The sequence below is a fragment of the Podarcis gaigeae genome (genome assembly GCF_964106915.1).
Source record: "Podarcis gaigeae genome assembly, chromosome: 11".
Taxonomy (NCBI): Eukaryota; Metazoa; Chordata; class Lepidosauria; order Squamata; family Lacertidae; genus Podarcis; species Podarcis gaigeae.
The window spans coordinates 56,581,246-56,601,068 of NC_139687.1; the positions used below are offsets into that span (position 1 = coordinate 56,581,246).

Consider the following 19,823-nt stretch of genomic DNA (forward strand, 5'->3'; position numbering starts at 1 on the left):
AAAAAAGTTGCACTCAGGGTGGGGGAAGGGTTCTGTCTGGGTCTTCCTCTCAGTATGTTCTACTCCCCAGCTGTAACAATTGTAGTGGTTTTCCCGTCCAAAATTTGGCCAAGAAGCAAGCAGCTTTTGGCGATGGTTCTGCAGCCTGTTTTACAAAACGATGACCGCTTTGCAATCTGCCTGCTCTCCCTTCCGCTCTCTGCAGATCCAGTGGTCTACGAAAACTATTACAACACTCAGAAGAATGCAGCGCCAGGGAAAAATCAAGCCCCCGCCCCTGGGAGGTAAGGATAAAGGAGGGAATCGCAAGTTAACTAATCGATTAAGTTGCATCAGGGGACGCCAATCACAATCATTTTGGTGGTGAGCTGCCTTTGCGCAAAAGGAGCGACTCGCAGCCGAGAAAATGGGAACACATCTCAAAACCAACTGTCCTAAGAACAGTTTCATAACCGTGCAATAAAGTAGCAGCTTAATAGCTAATGCAAAAAAACCCTAAACAAACCCTTTCAGTAGTATAAATATAAGATGGTATTAATGGCATTGCACCTCCTGGCAAGAATAAAAATAGAAAAGGCACTTCATGGTTTCACTAGTGCAGACTGTCTGTCTGTTGCTGGGTTAACATGCAGGTGTGATTATGGATCAATTTTATAGTTGTAAACCGCTTAGAAGGTTTTTTGACATATGAGTGAAACAACAGCAACAACCCTAAAAGCTGAATTCTATTAAATTTTTAAATAAACCTCTAGGTTAGATTACTGCAGCACATTATATGTAGGGCTGCCTCTGAAGATACAGAATTATCACTTCCCCAGTGGCACAAAACATTTGCTAAAAGAAAGGAGGCAGAGCAGTCTATCATCACATCTCTTGGTCTCCAGGGAGATCAGACGTTCGCAGTGTATTTTGATGACAAAAAACCAAATAGAGATAGTTACAGATAGGTAGCCGTGTTGGTCTGCCATAGTCAAAACAAAAAAATTCCTTCCAGTAGCACCTTAAAGACCAACTAAGTTAGTTCTTGGTATGAGCTTTCGTGTGCATCAGTGTATCTGAAGAAGAGTGAATGCACACGAAAGCTCATACCAAGAACTAACTTAATTGGTCTTTAAGGTGCTACTGGAAGGAATTTTTTTGTTTCAAATAGAGATATTTAGCGACTAACTTGGTGAGCTCCTGATCATTCCCCAGTAATAGAAAATGTATGACCTCTGACTCTGGTTTCCATTTGGGGATACAGAGTTGATCTAGAAATTGCCGACGGAGATCAGCGTATAGTTTACAATTGAGAACCATATGTGTAAGGGTTTCCACCAGATGGTCTTCACATGGGCAAGTTCTTTCTCCTTCCACCCTGCCTGAGAACCTTCCCCAAAGGAGGTTTGATGGATTTGATTTAAACCTGGCCAGCGAAAATGCCCTTCTGAAGACTGTTCGGAAACTTCAGCTGGTGCAGAATTCAGTGGCCAGGTTGCTCACCAGAGCAAGATGGTTTGAGCATATTATACCGATCGTGGCTTGACTGCCCTAGCTGCCAATTAGCTTCTGGGCCCAATTCAAAGTGCTGGTTTTGACCTATAAAAACTTAGACAGCTCAGGACCTCAATACCTCAAGGACTGCCTCTGAACCAACCCAAACCCTGCAATCATCACCCGAAGCCTTTTCTGCAGTGGCTCCCCATCTGTGGAACGCTCTCTCCAGGGAAGCTCACTTGCTACCTTCAGTGAATATATTTAGGCGCCAGCCCCCAGCAAGTAGGACTCAGCCACTTGATGGAACATGATGACGTCATCCAGGTTGTCAAGAAATAATCCTCGTAGCTGGTCCCTCTCCCTGCTCCGCTCTGCAGTATTTTCAAAGCGACTCAGCCGAAAACTGTCTAAAAGCCAAAAAGAAGAAGAAAAGCCTCTGTCTGTAATGGGAGGTTTTTCCTTCAACTCCTCACGAGTTTCCATGAATTTCCACGGAGGATAAGAGACTACTGTGGAACTTCTTGCAGGTTACGGACATGGAGAAGAGAGTTTCTTATCTTACACACTGACATGCTTAAGGGGCACCTTTCAATAACATGGTCTTGGGTGCCTTTAAGATGCTCGGAGCAGGTTTGGTTGTGACTTGACAGCTGCCCAGAAAAGTGGCCTTGGATTCATGAGCCGAAAAACACAGGAAAAGAACCATCCACCCTTCTCCTGTTCTTCCTCCCTTCCTCCCATGTGTGTTGGTTCACGAGCAGAACAAACAGCCCTGTTCAAGAACCTGCACTTCCAGTTGGACAAAATTGATTCCGGGCAACGCAAGGATTTGTTTACAGGTGGATCGCTTTTTCACATTCACAGAGTGCCCCGTGGAAGTTCATTTCCACTCATTTCTGGCTAAGAGGGGTGGTGTTGATAATTTCCATTGGGGTTAACAGAAACGAGGCCATCTCCTCCCTCTCCCATATCACCCGTTTGGCAAGATGGCAACCAAGAAACAGAGCACCTGCTGCTCCTGCAGCTCTGCTTGAGAAATTTACTCCAGAGTCCAGACCCATCAGAAGCCATTTGTCCTTCAGTTTAGGGGCCAGGCGAAAACTTCCCTCTTCTCCCAGGCTTTTGCTAATTAAATAATCTATGGCCTTTTAAAACTCTGTATGTGTGTGTGTGTGTGTGTGTTATTCTTTGGTTTGTTATTGTGTTATGTATTTTTATACCACAAACCTCTCTGTGATCCTAAAATGAAGGGCTGTATAAAAAATCAACAAATGAAAAATAAATAAATGAATTTTTCTTCTCTCTCGGCAGGAGGCCAAAGTTACCTATTCCTTCCAGTGGGCCATGTAAGTAACCCGAAGTTTTCTTCCAAACCAGCTGCATTTTTTTTTGAGAATTATGCTGCTGCTGCTTTTTATGTTGAGAGGGGGGAGCCGACACAGATCTCCACCATCTTGCTCTGCCCCGAAACTCTGGGAATTCCTGTAGTATGATGGTGCTGTAAATTCTCTGGTCGCCTCCAGACTATCAGTATTTTCGGGGAGAGACTGAAGTGCATACCAGAAAATTTAGGTTTGCTCGCACACTTTAATCTGTCACCCATGTGCAACAAACCCACTTTTTTAAGGTTTAGAAATTGATGGGGAGATTCACTGAAAAAATGTGAGTCGAGATGAATTCAGGACCATTGCTATTTTTTCGTATAAACTCCCTGCAAGCAAATCCCAACAAATGCTCAGTAATGACCGGATGGAGCCGAACCCAGTGATTCCCAAAGTTTTTGGAGCCACCACTTTCTTGCTTCCATAAACTCATCTCTGATTCCAACCCTATAAATAGTGCTGCTTAAAATAGTGGTTTGCCCAGCCCACTAAGGAAGAGAACAACCCTGCAAAGTTCAAAACAATTGCACATTCGTTCAAAATCCAATTGAAACAATTTAGTTTAACGGATTCAACAAAAGTGATGAATTTGATCCAGTGATACAAAGACTGATGTTCAATGACACCTCCTGCACCCGGTTACCCCCTTGTCTCTTAGTGTGTGCCCCCCCTACATAATCGTCCCATTTTGGGAACCGCTGGCCTAACCTCTGCGTAAGCCGGGCTTGTCCAAAGTCTGTTTCGGGGGCCTAATATCTGGCCCGCTGGTTTGTTTAATCTGGCCCCCGTGGCAGTTTATGTCCTGGGGTAAAATCTTTTAAAAAGCTCAGCAACTTCAACCCTAAAAAACAACAACTTGGGGAAAAATTGTAAAAAAAACACAACAACAAAAAGCTCAATGACTTCATCAAATTTGGCCCTCTTTGAAAAAAGTTTGGGCACCCCCGGCATAAGCAAAGCAAGATGCATGCTCAATAAACAGATCCCTTTGCTAGAGGTCAGGAGATTCCCCTCTCAGGACCGCATTTGTAGGATTCCCAAGTCGAGTTGGGGATTCCTGGCAGTTGCGCCGTCTTGTCGCGCATGTGCCCTTTCCATCTTTTGCAATGTTAATTTATTGTACATCTGCTTCTTACAGTAGACCCTGAATACTCTACGGTGGATGGATACAGTTTAATACATCACCACTAGCCCAGAGAGTGTAAGTTTGCTGATTCCAAAAGGGACTGATTGAGGTGGGATGCAGCAGCGCCGGGCCGGGTTTACGTCCCGTCATTCATGGCTTATTTTTTATTAAATTTCTTTACCACCCTTCACCCAAGGGTCACAGAGCGGTTTACAAAATAAAAACGCTTTCAGTTATCTGAATTATACTTTCTTTGGGGTTTCCAACCCTCAGAATCAGGTCATCCGCAAATGCTTTGATCTTATATTCCTTTCCCCCTAATGAGATACCTTTTATTTTATTACCATTTCTTATGGCATTCACCAATAATTCCAGTACCGTAATAAATAGTAGTGGTGACAAGGGGCAACCTTGTCTTGTCCCCCTCTCTGTACAAAATTCTTCTGTTATTTCATTATTGAGAATAAGTTTGGCTTTTTGTTTCCTATATATTGCCTCTATAGCTTTAATATAGTCTTCCCTCAGTTTCATTGAGCCAAATGGGGAGGGCTGGTGGGCCAAATTTGTCCCTTTGGTCGGTGGTTCCCGACTCCTGTAAGAAACCCTCCAGCTTGGTTCCAAAAGAGGGGACAATGACAATAAAGATATTATTATTATTATTATTATTATTATTATTATTATTATTATTAAAATGAATTAGAAGTCAATTCATTCAGCACAGAATTGATTCCCAGGAACCTCCAGGATGTGGACTCTGCCATTCTGCCCTCTCAGGAGCCTGACCGCCTTAGAAGTTTCCTTCGGTTTAGATGCACTCCGCTCACTTTCTATATCCTTCTTTTCTCCAGATCTTGAAGCTGTTCCGCCCAGCTGCCCCTCCTTGAGGAAAGCAAGTGAGAAAATAACAGCGTATTAAAAGCTGTGGCTTGCTCTCCACTCTCCCATCCCTGATGACTGTGTTTTCGGCTGGACTGTTTAAAAGCAAGATCTCCAGAGGAGATTATTTCATTCACAAGGGAGGACGTGCGCCAGCGATGGGGGGAAAAAACCTCTAGCTTTTCTCACAACAAATCCGAAAGACTTTTCATTTGAGGGAGTGGGGGATACCCTTAAGTGGCGTCCTGTCTCAGCCATTGGGTTTGGGTGTGTGACTCCTGAATTCAGATCCTCATCTAATAGTGAAAATACATAAGTGGAAGACCTTGGGCACATTCCTCGCTATCTCCTGACCTACCTCACAGGGTTGTTGTGAGGGTAAAGTGAGATAATCCCATTACGTTGTCCTGAACTCTTTTCAGGAACAGTGAGATGCTAATATGATGGCTAGCTTTGCTAGGATTGAAAAAGGCAAGGTGGAATGGGAGAGAGGGAGATGGCTTTGATTTTTTTCTTTTCTTTTTAAAGCATCAATCTGAGTCTAGTGAGGTCCAGAACTGAAGGACTCTCAACGATTCAATCATTTAAATGATGCCATCTTTCGATGGCTGTAAGTCAAAATCAGATAACGGCACTAACATCTGGGGTTCTTCATATTCTCCACTGCTGCGTGTACTCTGGTGATGCAGAATGCAGCTTTCTGAGAATAATAATAATAATATAATAATAAATTTTATTTATACCCTGCCCTCCCCGGCCAGAGCCAGGCCCAGGGCAGCTAACACCAATAAAATCACAGTAAAAACCCAATAGGAGAAAAAGAGAGGGTGAAAACAAAACCAGTGTAAAATACAGGTTAAAATGCAATTTAAAATGCAGTCTCATTTTAAAATAGCTGATAAATCAAGACCATAAGGGGAGGGAAACATAAGGGTCAGACTGAGTCCAAACCAAAGGCCAGGTGGAACAGCTCTGTCTTGCAGGCCCTGCGGAAAGATGTCAAGTCCCGCAGGGCCCTAGTCTCTTGTGACAGAGCGTTCCACTAAGTTGGGGCCAGTACTGAAAGGGCCCTAGTTGAGACCAATCTAACCACCTTGAGGCTCGGGACCTCCAAAGTGTTGTTATTTGTGGGCCTTAAGGTCCTCCGCAGGGCATACTAGGAGAGGCGATCCTTTCATTTTAAATAAGGGTGGCTAGTCCTCAGGGTTTTGAGATGTGGAAAACGTGTGACTGCGGCTTGTTGAATGAAGAGGCCTGTAATCTAGAGAAAACTGCAGAGTGAGGCTTGCGTCTTCTCTCCCCATGGCTTCTAATCCTTTCTCCTGTGTCCAATTTCATTCTCTAGCCCTGGCAAGGCCCTGTCTTTAAAACATTGCCTTGTGAGAGAAACGGAGGAAATGTTGTGGGAATGAGGTAGCTAAGGGTTATCTGGCACAGTTGTGGGGCTTCCTTCACACATCACCCCTCCAGGTGCTCTTGTGACAGTATCAGGGAAGTTCTTTGCAATGCCACTTTTAATACTTCTGTTGCCTGCATAAGTTTGGGGGCTGATGTGCCACTTTGTGTCCTGCAATTTCCTGCTGGAATCCTGGAACTTTAAAACCAGAAAGATTCTGTTTTAATTTGTTGCAAGAGCTCCCCTTCTGGCAGCAATAGTGTGACAACGTTGGGGTGGGGGAAGGAAGCATTGCAGCCCAACCAAGGAAGCAGAATGATGTGCAGAATGATCTATAAAGGTAAATGTAAAGGGACCCCTGACCATTAGGTCCAGTCGCGGCCGACTCTGGGGTTGCGGCACTCATCTCGCTTTATTGGCCGAGGGAGCCGGCGTACAGCTTCCAGGTCATGTGGCCAGCATGACTAAGCCGCTTCTGGCGAGCCAGAGCAGCGCACGGAAACGCCGTTTACCTTCCCGCTGAAGAGGTACCTATTTATCTACTTGCACTTTGATGTGCTTTTGAACTGCTAGGTTGGCAGGAACAGGGACTGAGCAACGGGAGCTCACCCCGTCATGGGGATTCGAACCACCGACCTTCTAATCGGCAAGTCCTAGGCTCTGTGGTTTAACCCACAGTGCCACCTTTGTCCCTAGAATGATCTATACAATTTAGCATAAACCCACCACAAATGCACTATTTTACTGCATTAAAGTTATGTAACCACTGCTACTGACTTCATGCTGCAAGAAACCTAAAAATCTGACCCCAGGTGGTGCTCATAACAAGGAGATTGAGATCACATTGTTGTACTTGATCATCATGTTGGCTTTGGATATTACTGATATTTGCTTGCAACACAGGGGTTTAATTGTTTGGTTATTTACTGCACTGCTCTCTGCCATAGACTCTTCCTGCTCACTAAGCCCTGTTGCCTCTTCAGCTTCCGACACTTCCTCCTCCCAGGCTTCTCCCTCTGACCTCCCAACATTGTTAATGGAGAAATCTGAGGGCTCCCTTGGACAAAAAACAAAGACACCAGCCAGGAATACCAGAGCAAAACAGCAGCCAGAAGGCTTGGTCTTTATTAAAGACTGTCGCCACAGGACTCCCACCTGCCACCAGGTGGAACAAGGTGGAAGCCCCGAACAAAAGAAAACCCCAACTTTTATTAGCGACTAATCCCCCAAGCTACACCCCTAGAACTACATCACAACTACATCATGACTACATCATAAAAAGGAGGAGTTGTGTTAGGGGTTTGTGGAGGTAACCTGAGTATCTTGTCACCTGGCTGGTCCCTCCTTTTCCCCCTCCCCATGAATATTTTCCAGAGGACAAAGGGGAGCTGGCAGGTTCCTGCCCCCAGAGGGAAGAGCTGATCACTGTCCTTTGTTTCTGTCTGTGTTGAATTCACTCCCATATGCAAGTTCTTTGAGTCCTTCATGGTCTTCTGTCTGGGACCATCAAGGTTGGCATGCCAACTGGGCAGGGCTCCTGCCTGTGTGTTGGTACCCTCAAGGGATTATGGCTGTCCTGTATCAAACCACCCCCCTTTGATAGTCCTTCCTTTATGGAGCAAAATAAAAGTGGACCGGTGTAGATCCGATGTACGGTTGATTCATAACAGAAACATTGCATATGTCGTGTGTGAGTATGTGTTGAGTTTGTACAAACTAAATGTTGGGGGGGGGGGTTTCCTGTAACAACATTGACCCACCACCTGACTCCGAGCCTTCTTTCCCTGGGGGTGCCCTTGGGGGTTCCCCAATTGGTACCTCCCCCCACTCCTCTGCACCCAGCCAGCCCATGACAGTTAATGCGGACAGCAAGCTTTCTGTACTTCCACTGATTCTCTGTTATCCATTTTATGTTCTCATCCAAATCACTGACTTCTCACACTTCCCCATCCCCTCCTCATTCCGGATTTTTTCATGGGCGCTCTGAAAATGAGAGGACATAAAATAAAAAGTGCAAAAATGGCCATGTTCATTAGCCCCTGTGCATCTTCCCAAAATAATCCTCAGGAGGTCATTGCAATAAAGGTCATAAAAAATTCTACGCAGCTTAATTGTAAAAAATAAATAAAAGTGGATAGTTTAAATTTTGAGCCTAGGCTGGGATTTGTTTTAAGATGCTGCTATAATGCTGCGTCTCAGTCTTGAATTACTTGTCTCTGGGCACATGCAGAGTTTCCTTTCCTGCACTAAGTATTCTAATCAGGCAACCCTTTCTCTCTCTCTTTAAAAATATATTTTTATTAGTTTTTTAACATATCATTTCCAACCATCATTTAACATAACTTGTTATCTTATACAATATTTTAGACTTCCGTCAACAACTTCTGAAGATTTTCCATTCCGTTCTTTATCGCTTATTCTGCATTTCTTAATTTCTCTATTACACTTAAAGGTAAAGGTAAAGGGGACCCCTGACCATTAGGTCCAGTCGTGGCCGACTCTGGGGTTGCGCTGCTCATCTCGCTTTATTGGATGAGGGAGCCGGCATACAGCTTCCAGGTCATGTGGCCAGCATGACTAAGCCACTTCTGGCGAACCAGAGCAGCACACGGAAATGCCATTTACCTTCCTGCCGGAGCGGTACTATTTATCTACTTGCACTTTGACGTGCTTTCGAACTGCTAGGTTGGCAGGATCAGGGACCGAGCAACGGGAGCTCACCCTGTCACAGGGATTCGAACCGCCGACCTTCTGATCGGCAAGTTCTGGGCTCTGTGGTTTAACCCACAGCGCCAGATTAACTAATAATTCTCTTCATAGTCTTCCTTGCAATATTTCATATAGTCCTCCTTACAGAACTTCTTGCAGTCCTACTAGCGCAATCTGTTTATTACAATTGCTTTTCAAATAGTTCAAATATTTACTCCAGCCTTCTAAGAATCTCTGGTCCCCTAGGTTTTGAATTCTTCCTGTGAATTTATCTAATTCTACACAGTCCATTAATTTCATTTCAGGCAACCCTTTTTCACATGCATATATAGGATTACAAGGAGATTAGTTCTAAAGTCTAAAGGCACGACTCGCAGCCTTCGACACCACTTTTTAATTTTTGCAGAACAACGTAGCAGGGAACAATCGCTCCCATTATAGACCTTCATAGAATCGCCATTCCCACCCCGCGCCGCCAGGGGTCGCTGCTGTGAACAGAGCGCCGGAACCGCGGGCGCTATTTCGCCCCCTTTTATAACCCTCTTCGCCGCCCGTCGCTTCCGCGTCTCGCTCGGCGGCGATTGGCGGAAAACAGAGTGGCCTTAGATGTACTAAAAATGTAGAGCTGACGCTTCGATTCGACTTGGAGGTCCTGCCAGTGATGGAGCTGCGGGGTGAGAAAAGCAACACGAGAAAATAAAGCAACGGGGAAGGAAAGCGAGGGGAGAAAAGGAGAAAAAACCGCCCTTTCGGCGTGGCTATGATTGCGTATAGCAGTATCACTCTATAATGCCTCTCTTCGTATCTCTACGGCCCGGCGGGGAGGCGTGGCCTGGCGCTCACGTGACTCGGCGGGAGCCCAGAGCAACAACACTAGAGGAGGGAGGGACGGAGGGAGACCCTGCCTGGGCGTCGGAGGGCGAGGCGGGCGGCATGGCGGAGGCCGTGAAGCCCCGGAGCAGGCCGAGGAGCAGCCGGGGAAGGACCAAGGTAACCCGGGGAGCGAGCGAGGGAGGCAGGCAGGCAGGCGCCTTGCTCCCTCGCAGGTAGACTGCCTCTCGCCAGGGAGGCTCCACTAGGCTTCTCGCAGGTAGACTGCTGCTAGACAGGAGAGGCTCCATTTAGGTATTTCAGAGGCTGGCTCTCTTTTTAGAGGGTGGGAAATCCATTAAGGCATCTCACAGGTAGACTGCCCTCTAGCAGGGAGGCTCCACTGAGGCTTCTCGCAGGTAGACTGCTGCTTGACAGAAGAGGTTGCATTTAGGTATTTCAGAGGCTGGCTGTCTTTCTGATGTTTGGGGTGGCATCTCACAGGCTGCTTCTGGATAGAAGAGGCTCCATTTAGGTGTTCTAGAGGCTGACTGCCGGGGGGGGGGGGGAAGGCTCTGTTAAGGCATCTCGCAGGTAGGCTGCCTCTCGCCGGGAGGCTCCACCAACGCTTCTTGCAGGTAGATTGCTGCTATACAGGAGAGGCTTCACTTAGGTATTTCAGAGGCTGGCTGCCTTTTTCGGGGGTGGGAGGGAAATCCATCAAGGCTTCTCACAGGTAGACTGTTTCTCATTAGGGGAGGTTCCATTAAGGTAGACTGCCCCCTAGCAGGGAAGCTCTCGCAGGTAGACATGACAGAAGAGGCTGCATTTAGGTACAGTATTTCAGAGACTGGCTCTCTTTTTCAGGGGGTGTGAAATCCATTAAGGCATCTCACAGGTAGACTGCCTCTTAGCAGGGAGGCTCCACTGAAGCTTCTCGGACGTAGACTGTTTCTCATTAGGGGAGGCGCCATCTTATAGGACAGGTAGACTGCCCTCTAGCAGGGAGGCTCCACTGAGGCTTCTCACAGGTAGACTGCTGCTTGCCAGTAGAGGCTGCATTTAGGTATTTCAGAGGCTGGCTGCCTTTGTGATGTTTGGGATGGGGGGCTCCATTAAGGCATCTCCCAGGTAGGCTGCTCCTGGATAGAAGAGTCTCCATTTAGGTGTTCTAGAGGCTGACTGCCTTTTTTTGGGGGGGGGGGGGAGAGGAAGGCTCTATTAAGGCATCTCACAGGTAGACTGCCTCTTAGCAGGGAGGCTCCACTGAGGCATTTTGCAGGTAGGCGCGATCTTATAGGACAGGTAGACTGCCCTCTAGCAGGGAGGCTCCACTGAGGCATCTCGCAGGTAGGCTGCTGCTTGACTGAAGAGGCTGCATTTAGGTACTGTATTTCAGAGACTGGCTCTCTTTTTTAGGGGGTGGAGGGGGGTCCATTAAGGCATCTCACAGGTGGACTGCCTCTTAGCAGGGAAGCTCCACTAAGACATTTTGGAGGTAGGCTGTTTCTCAGTAGGGTATGCCCCATTAAGACTTTTTACAGGTAGACTATTTTTTGCCTCCATCACGTAGGTAGACTGCCTCTCAGCGGGAAGGATCCATTGAGGCGGCTGGTAGCCTGTTTACCAATAGGAGCCGCTTCATTAAGGCCTCTTGCAGGTAGACTGCCTCTCAATGGAGAGGTTCCACTTAGGAAGCTGACAGGTGGTCTGTTTATCGATACTGGAGGCTCCATTTAGGTATTCTGTAAGCTGCCTCTCAACTATGCCTGTCAGCAAGCAAGTTCCATTCAGGCGGCTCACAGGTAGACTGCTTTTTCGGTAGGGAGGCTCTTTGTAGGTATAACAGAGGTAGACTCCCTCTCAGCAAGTGGGGTGAGGGAGCTCTCAATTCAGGTGGCCCACAGGTAGACTCATTATCTATACAGGGAGGCTTCATTGAGTTATTCCGCAGGTAGACTGTCTTTAGGCAAGGAGGCTCCATATAATAATAATAAAAATAATAAAATTTTATTTATACCCCGCCCTCCCCAGCCAAGGTCGGGCTCAGGGCGGCTAACAAGCAATAATAAAAACAAGTTGAATTAATACAACTTAAAAACAAGATTAAAATACAACATTAAAACATTGAAACAATAAAATGCAGCCTCATCACAGGAGGAGAAGGGAAAAAAGAAAGGGGGGGGGAATCAAATTGACTCCAAGCCAAAGGCCAGGTGGAACAACTGTGTCTTACAGGCCCTGCGGAAAGAAATCAGATCCTGCAGGGCCCTGGTCTCAGGAGACAGAGCGTTCCACCAGACTGGAGCCAGTGTTGAAAAGGCCCTGGCTCTGGTTGAAGCCAGTCTAACTTCTTTAGGGCCCGGGACCACTAGGGTGTTGCTATTTATGGACCTGAAGGTCCTCCGTGGGGCATACTAGGAGAGGCGGTCCCGTAGGTACGAGGGCCCTAGGCCGTGAAGGGCTTTAAAGGTCAAAACCAGCACCTTAAATCTGACTCTGTAGGCTGTTGACAAGCAAAACTGCCCCTTGAGGGAGGCTATCTCCCAGATAGAGCTGCTCCTCCATAGGGAGGCTCCATCTTGCCATCCTTGCGAGGGCTTTGAAAAGGTCTGGCTGGCCAGTGTTTGAAACAAAAGGCTAGGCTATGGCCTTCTAGCTTGATCTAGCAAAGCAGCTTTTACGTTCTGTCCACATTTATGGAATTTTACTCTGGCAACCCTTGATGGCCATGGAGATGCAATCAGATGCTGCTGCAACCCTGGATTGCAATACCATTCTTTGTATCCGGGAAGCGTTTGTTTATTGATGGATTAAGTGGAAGTTCTAGCGCTGCTACTGTTGCTGCTGCTCATCAGCATGCCTGGCATTTCATGGAGTTTCGTAAGCAGAGAAGTCGGTTTGCAGCTCTGCAAGACAGCAACCATTTAAGTGTTGACGGTATTGAGAAACCACGAAGCTGAGGTAAGGATGGAGGAGGCAGTTAGATGCATGGGCTTGGACTTTCACCTCACTTGGGGAAGATCGAAGTGATGGGTGGAATTTGAGGCAAAGCAGGTGAATATACAAAATGCAGACAAAAGTGCCAGAAAAGTATAAAGGCATTTGGAGGAGTTTGGTGCAGGGACTTGCAGAATCCAGGTCAGGCTTTAGCGTTCTGCTGGTGGGCTTTGAAATGAGGTCATACCTCTTGTTACGTTTGCTTCATGATACTTAAAAAAAAAAAAAAAAATATTTATTACTTTTAAAGCTTACAAAAAATAAAAAGAAGAAAGAAGACAACAGAAAAACGAAGAACAAAAAAAAGAAAAAACAATACAATACAATATACAAAACACAACCTTAACAGATTAAACTAACACAATAAACTAAACCAAACCAAACAAAAACAATTTAAAAAACATACATCATACCTTTTCCATATTCTATCTTTCATTCCCTTGTATCATCGACCTCCTCTCACCTCCCTCTTTGTATTCCACTTCCATTAATTGTTTCAGCAATCCCTTTCCATCTTTCTCTATTTTCTATCGTATAAATGTTCAGGATGCGTTCCGCGGCGACCCGGAAGTACCGGAAAGGGTTACTTCTGGGTTTCACCGCTCGCATATGCGCAGATGAGCAAAATGATGTCGCGCGCATGCGCAGAAGCGGCGAATCGTGACCCGCACATGCACAGACGCGGGTGGCGTTTCTTTCAGGTTGTGAACAGTGCTCCGGAACGAATCCCGTTCGCAACCAGAGAAACCACTGTGGTTGATACTGTAGATGGCTAAGAGATAGAAGGCTTGTTCACACATTATACCAAACCCAACTGCAAGCTGTCTCTACAATTATAAAAGCGTACGTATGAAGGAGCTCATGCTTGTTGACTTTATGCAGTTCAGTGACTGTGTACACAGGTACAGATTCTACATGTGTTGCATGTAACGGGGGAAAACTCCTAGAGTCGGAAGTGAGGCTTAGAAGAAGCTCTTTGCTTCTAATACTTGCGTATTCCTGCCTCCTCTCTCTCTCTCTCTCTCTCTCTCTCTCTCTCTCTCTCTCTTCTCCCTGCTGCCTCTGATTCTCTCTGTGTCATTGTGGCCAGTTCAGGTTCTGCCCTTGCTTGCTCCACTATTCTATATACAGTGGTACCTCGGGTTAAGTACTTAATTCGTTCTGGAGGTCCGTACTTAACCTGAAACTGTTCTTAACCTGAAGACCACTTTAGCTAATGGGGCCTTCTGCCACCGCGCCACCGGAGCCCGATTTCTGTCCTTATCCTGAAGCAAAGTTCTTAACCTGAAGCGCTGTTTCTGGGTAAGCGGAGTGTGTAACCTGAAGCGTATGTAATCCGAGGTACCACTGTATCCCAAGCCCTCTGTGCAAGCAGCTTCAGCAAAAGAAAGAGGAAAAGGGATCGGTGGGACTTGATGGCCAGGTTCTGTTGTCAGAGAGGATTAAAAGCCCCCTAGCTTTTCATAAGCATACGGCTGCAGTCATGGGGGCTAGAAACTTACTTGTTGCTCAAAAGGACAAGGGAGCTTGGATCCTTTGGAATCTGATGGACACACCCTGGATTTTGTGCTGAAAAGCTACGGCTGCTTTTTAAGGCTTCCCCTCCTGGCCTTTGTGGATAAGCGTTCTTTTGCTGCTGGAAAAGTTCAGATAAGGTGATATATGACTGTCGGAGGCAGGGTGATCTGTGGCATCCTTGGCCAAGCTGGTACCTTGCAGATGTTTGGGGCTATTCTCCCATCAGCCCCAGCCAGTGTACCAGCAGGGTACCAGTTTGTCGAAAACTGAATCTGTGGCATTAGTTAACCTCGAGTCTTGGGAATAATGTGACTCTCACATGGCATTTCCTTTGGCTCTTGGCTCACATTCAACATTTTCGGTTTCTCATCTCCCCCCCCTCCCTTCCAGAAAGCGCTTTCATTAGTTGGGGAAGTGTTCCATGATGTGGCAAGCCAAACACTTCTGCAAGAAACGGGTGAGAGGTTGTTTGTTGTCGGTATTCTTATCTTGCCTGTCACAACAGCTTCAAGGTGGCTTGCAGTGAAAACATTAAAAATACAACAAGACTCGAACACACAAACACACACACACAACCCAGCTCTAACAAGCAATCAAAGAGCAGATTGCAGCAGGGGAACGCACACAGGCAATAGACTATAAAGGGGTGAAACACTCTAAATAAAACATCAATTTAATGGTATACTTAAGTAAAAGAGGAGGGTTTGTAATAGTTGTAGCAGTGAACCCATATACGCTTATATTCATTGGCATTGATATAGGCTAATTGTATTGCTTTGATGTTACCCTTATCTGTGGAGCTTGAAGTGCTGAGCTCTGAGCTCAGAAGAGGGGAGCTATCGGAAAGATCAGATATATATGAGATCAAAAGTTCATTGAAGACTGGGGAAAATTTTCAGATTATCTGAAATGTGTATGTGATGAGCAAATAACGCTAGTGGGATTTCAAGAAGTTCTGTAAATGATAGAGGACTATTGTATTGATGAAAACTAAGTGTGTGAAGGTTTATAAAATGCAATATAAAATTAGGAAATGCATATTTAAAAATTAGAATAATGGATGATTGTCAGAGAGGTTGAAGGAAGTCTAAAAGAGAAAACATGTGATAAATTTAGATTGGATACTATAAATGTATGTTGGAAAATTTAATAAAAAAGAAAAAGAAAAGAAAAAAAGAAAAGGGGAGCTATCTGTAAGGTTTGGGTATTTGGCACCTACGCCCTCAGCTAGTCAGGTGAAATGATGTATGCTTCTTTGCTGTATAAGGAATGTATAAATATTTGCTTGGGTGCAGACAAGGCAGCTCCTGATTGCAAAACCTAGGAGAACTGGAAGGATGTTTTGCTGTAAGTCTACACCTTCTTTAATAGAGAATAATAATAATAATAATTTTATTTATTTATTTATACCTCGCCCATCTGGCTGGGTTTCTCCAGCCACTCTGGGCAGCTCCCAACAGAATATTAAAAACTTGATAAAACACCAGACATCAAAAACTTACCTAAACAGGGCTGCCTTCAGATGTCTTCTAAAAGTCAGGTAGTTGTTTATTTCCCTGACATCTGGTGGGAGGGTGTTCCGCAGGACAGGTGCCACTACCGAGAAGACCCTCTGCCTGGTTCCCTGTAACTTGGCTTCTCGCAATGAGGGAACCGCCAGAAGGTCCTCGGAGCTGGACCTCAGTGTCCGGGCTGGACGATGGGGGTGGAGATGCTCCTTCAGGTATACCGATCACTCTGGTGTTTTTGGCATTCTCCTTTGGTATCCCTGCATCCATTCACTCTCACGAGCCATCCTCTGGGCCTGTAGATCAGGATATCTATATCTATCTATCTATCATCATCATCTATCTATCATCTATCTCTATCTATCTATCATCTATCTATCTATCTATCTATCTATCTATCTATCATCTATCTATATCTATCTATCATCATCTATCTATCTATCATCTATCTATCTATCTATCTATCTATATCTATCATCATCATCTATCTAATCTATCTATATATCATCATCATCATCTATCATCATCTATCTATCATCTATCTATCTATCTATCTATCTATCTATCTATCTATCATCTATCTATATCTATCTATCTATCTATCTAATCTATCTATCATCTATCTATCTATCTATCATCTATCTATATATCATCATCATCTATCTATCTATATCTATATCTATCTATCTATCATCTATCTATCTATCTATCTATCTATCTATCTATCTATCATCTATCATCATCTATCTCTGTCTGTGTGTGATCAAGCAATTCCTTCAGTGGTAGAGCATCTCCTTTGCATACACAAGACCCCAGGATCACCCCCTGGCATCTCTAGGTGACACAAGGGAATGCCTTTTGTCTGAAATCCCAGATAGTTGCTACCAGTCAGTGTGGACATTGCTGAGCTAGATGGATCAATGGCCTTACTCCATTGTTCTGCCCAGACACTGAGGTCCAGCTCCGAGGGCCTTCTGGCGGTTCCCTCGCTTCGAGAAGCCAAGTTACAGGGAACCAGGCAGAGGGCCTTCTTGGTGGTGGCACCCGTCCTGTGGAATGCCCTCCCACCAGATGTCAAAGAGAAAAACAACTACCAGGCCTTTAGAAAACATCTGAAGGCAGCCCTGTTTAGGGAAGCTTTTAATGTTTAATAGGTTATTGTATTTTAGTGTTTTGTTGGAAGCTGTCCAGAGTGGTTGGGGAAGCCTAGCTAGATGGGCGGGGTATAAATAATAAATTATTATTATTATTATTATTATTATTACTATTATTACTCCCCATAAGGGACCATCTTACGTTCCTATGGGTCTTTTGTTCCTATGGGTCTTTTGTTCCTCAAATCTCATTCTTCAGTGTTGCTCTCTCCCCCACCCCAATTCTTTCCACTAGGAAAAAAAGAAAAAAAGCGAAGAGGAGGAGAGCGTCGCCTCTCAGCTGTCTCTTCCAGATTCAGTTAGAGATGGAGAGGAACCATCTCAGTCCTGCGACACCCAGGGAGAACGCTTTCCAGAGCCCAGGCTCTGCAACGAAGCCAAAGAGAGAGAAAATGTGAAGGATGCCTGCGATGTCCCACCGAGTGCAGTAACTGTAGAAAATGAAGGATCTCCAGAAACTGCCCCGTCGGAGCCCCCAATCCAGGGGGAAGAATTTGCAGGCAGAGCTTTGCAGGAGCAGAAAAGTATTGGGGGAAACCTAGCCAGTCCTCAGAGCCTCACTGAAGCAGTCACTAGGGAAATGGCTTCCTGCGACCTGTCAGAAAGCAATGCTCCTTGTGCGCCTTCTTGGCTGGGGAGTGCGCAGGGCCCAGAGACTGAGACTGTACGCAGTGACAAACAGTCTGCTTCCCATCCTTCGGAAGAGGTTCTTCCCGCCGTCTGTTCCCCCAGCAAAGAGCAGGTTCAGAAATCCGCTCCCAAAATGCTCTATCCGGATCTCCCACTGGAGCTGTTCAGGGAGAGGCTGGCGGCGGTTGCTCCCCTCAAACCGAAGGAGAGGCTCTACCCTGAGATCCCGGCAGAGCCGGAGCTGTTGCCTTTCACCCGAGAGCAGCTGAAGGTCTTTGAGCCCTGCTCCTGGCTGGAGAACGTTGACGCCTACGTGGAAGAGTTTGGGACTGCGGCGCACCAGGACAGACACGAATTCTTTGAGCTGCTGCTGAACTACTGGCGGTGCCGCAAGCAGCTGCTCCTTGCTGAAGCGGAGCTGCAAACCATTACCTTGGATTGCCAGAGCGCCAGGAGCCGCCTGTGGACTTTCAAGGACGAACAGCAGCCCATCCAGGTGTAGTAACCGAAGCACGTTTCTAAAAACCGGTTCATACGTTCGCGGAAAATCAGGTGGTTCAGCCCTCCGGAGACGTAACATTTATAAAAAATCAGAGATGCAGTGTGGCATAGTGGTTAGTGGCATGGGACGCAGGTGGCGCTGTGGTCTGAACCACTGAGCCTCTTGGGCTTGCCGATCGGAAGGTCGGTGGTTCGAATCCCTGCGACGGAGTGAGCTCCCGTTGTTCGATCCCAGCTCCTGCCAACCTAGCAGTTCGAAAGCACACCAGTGCAAGTAGATAAATAGGAACCACTGCAGCAGGAAGGTAAATGGCATTTCCGTGCGCTCTGGTTTCCATCACGGTGTCCTGTTGTGCCAGAAGCGGTTTAGTCATGCTGGCCACATGACCCCCAAAAGCTGTCTGCGGATAAACACTGGCTCCCTCGGCCTGATAGCAAGATGAGTGCCGCAACCCCATAGTCGCCTTTGACTGGACTTAACCGTTCTGGGGTCCTTTACCTTTTATTACCTTTTTAGAGCAGTGCTTCCCAAACTTGGATCTTCACCACTTTTTGGACTACGGTTCCCATTATCCCTGACCACTCGTTCTCCAATTACGGATGATGGTATTTGTACTCCCCCCAAAAAGCTGGAGTCCCAAGTTTGGGAAACACTGGGTTAGAGTGTCAGACTAAGACCTGGGAGGCCAGGGTTTGAATCCCCATTGGGCCAGTTGCTGCTGTCAGCCTAGCCAACCTCACAGGGTTGTTGTTCTGGGAGTTAGTTAAATGAAGAGGGCCAGAATTGTGTGTGCACCACCTTGAGCTCCCTGGAGAGAAAGGCGGGATATAAACACAGTTAAATAAATGTGTTTCATTTGCTGGAAGCTGCTCAGAGTGGCTGTGGCAACCCAGTCAGATGGGTGGCATATAAATAAATTACTATTGTTAATATTATAAAAGACAGCTATTTCAGAATGCAGGTATTAGTAGTGTGGGGGAATTTGCTTGTTTGAATTTCCCACCCCCCAAAATGGTGAGTCCTAACATGCCTTGTTGGGACGCGGATGGCGCTGTGGGTTACACCACAGAGCCTAGGACTTGCCGATCAGTAGGTTGGCGGTTCGAATCGCTGTGACAGGGTGAGCTTCCGTTGCTCGGTCCCTGCTCCTGCCAACCTAGCAGTTCGAAAGCACGTCAAAGTGCAAGTAGATAAATAGGTACCGCTCCGGCGGGAAGGTAAACGGCGTTTCCGTGCGCTGCTCTGGTTCGCCAGAAGCGGCTTAGTCCTGCTGGCCACATGACCTGGAAGCTGTACGCCGGCTCCCTTGGCCAATAAAGCGAGATGAGCGCCACAACCCCAGAGTCAGCCATGACTGGACCTAATGGTCAGGGGTCCCTTTACCTTTACCTTTTAACATGCCTTGAACATAGCCTCCTAGACCAGAGTTTTTCCATAGCTTTCATCTTTGAGGGAACACCTCTTGACTTGCAGAAATGCTTCTGGTATGGGATCCTGAAAGAGCATCCTGAGAGGGCTATACCACACGCTTTTAAGGAATGTCTTCAATCGGCTCAGGAGCGCCCACACTCAGCTACAGACTCTTTGGAGCTTTCTGTTTCTTTCTTTTAATTAGTACTCCGCCTTTCTATATTATTATACACAGGGCGGTTTGCGAGCTGCGAAAACGATAAAATATACAAGGCCACACATCTTAATAGCAAACTGATCCGGTACAAAGAAATCTATAATAAAAA

The 19,823-nt window shown here is 46.2% G+C and overlaps 2 protein-coding genes across 3 annotated transcripts in view; both read left to right on the top strand.

Moving 5' to 3' along the window:
- The window catches only part of PSTPIP2 (proline-serine-threonine phosphatase interacting protein 2), a 51,612-nt gene extending 43,714 nt beyond the window's left edge, over positions 1 to 7,898 (top strand). For both annotated transcript variants that reach the window (XM_083702905.1, XM_083702906.1), the window contains exons 12-15: positions 206 to 284; positions 2,788 to 2,822; positions 3,997 to 4,059; positions 4,833 to 7,898. In XM_083702905.1, coding sequence (XP_083559031.1) covers positions 206 to 284; positions 2,788 to 2,822; positions 3,997 to 4,049 — 167 coding nt within the window. In that variant the 3' untranslated portion in view covers positions 4,050 to 4,059; positions 4,833 to 7,898. The remainder of the gene's footprint in view (positions 1 to 205; positions 285 to 2,787; positions 2,823 to 3,996; positions 4,060 to 4,832) is intronic.
- A 1,907-nt stretch (positions 7,899 to 9,805) lies between these two features.
- The window catches only part of EPG5 (ectopic P-granules 5 autophagy tethering factor), a 77,526-nt gene continuing 67,508 nt past the window's right edge, over positions 9,806 to 19,823 (top strand). The window contains exons 1-2 of the mRNA XM_083702535.1: positions 9,806 to 9,955; positions 17,191 to 18,081. Coding sequence (XP_083558661.1) covers positions 9,899 to 9,955; positions 17,191 to 18,081 — 948 coding nt within the window. The 5' untranslated portion in view covers positions 9,806 to 9,898. The remainder of the gene's footprint in view (positions 9,956 to 17,190; positions 18,082 to 19,823) is intronic.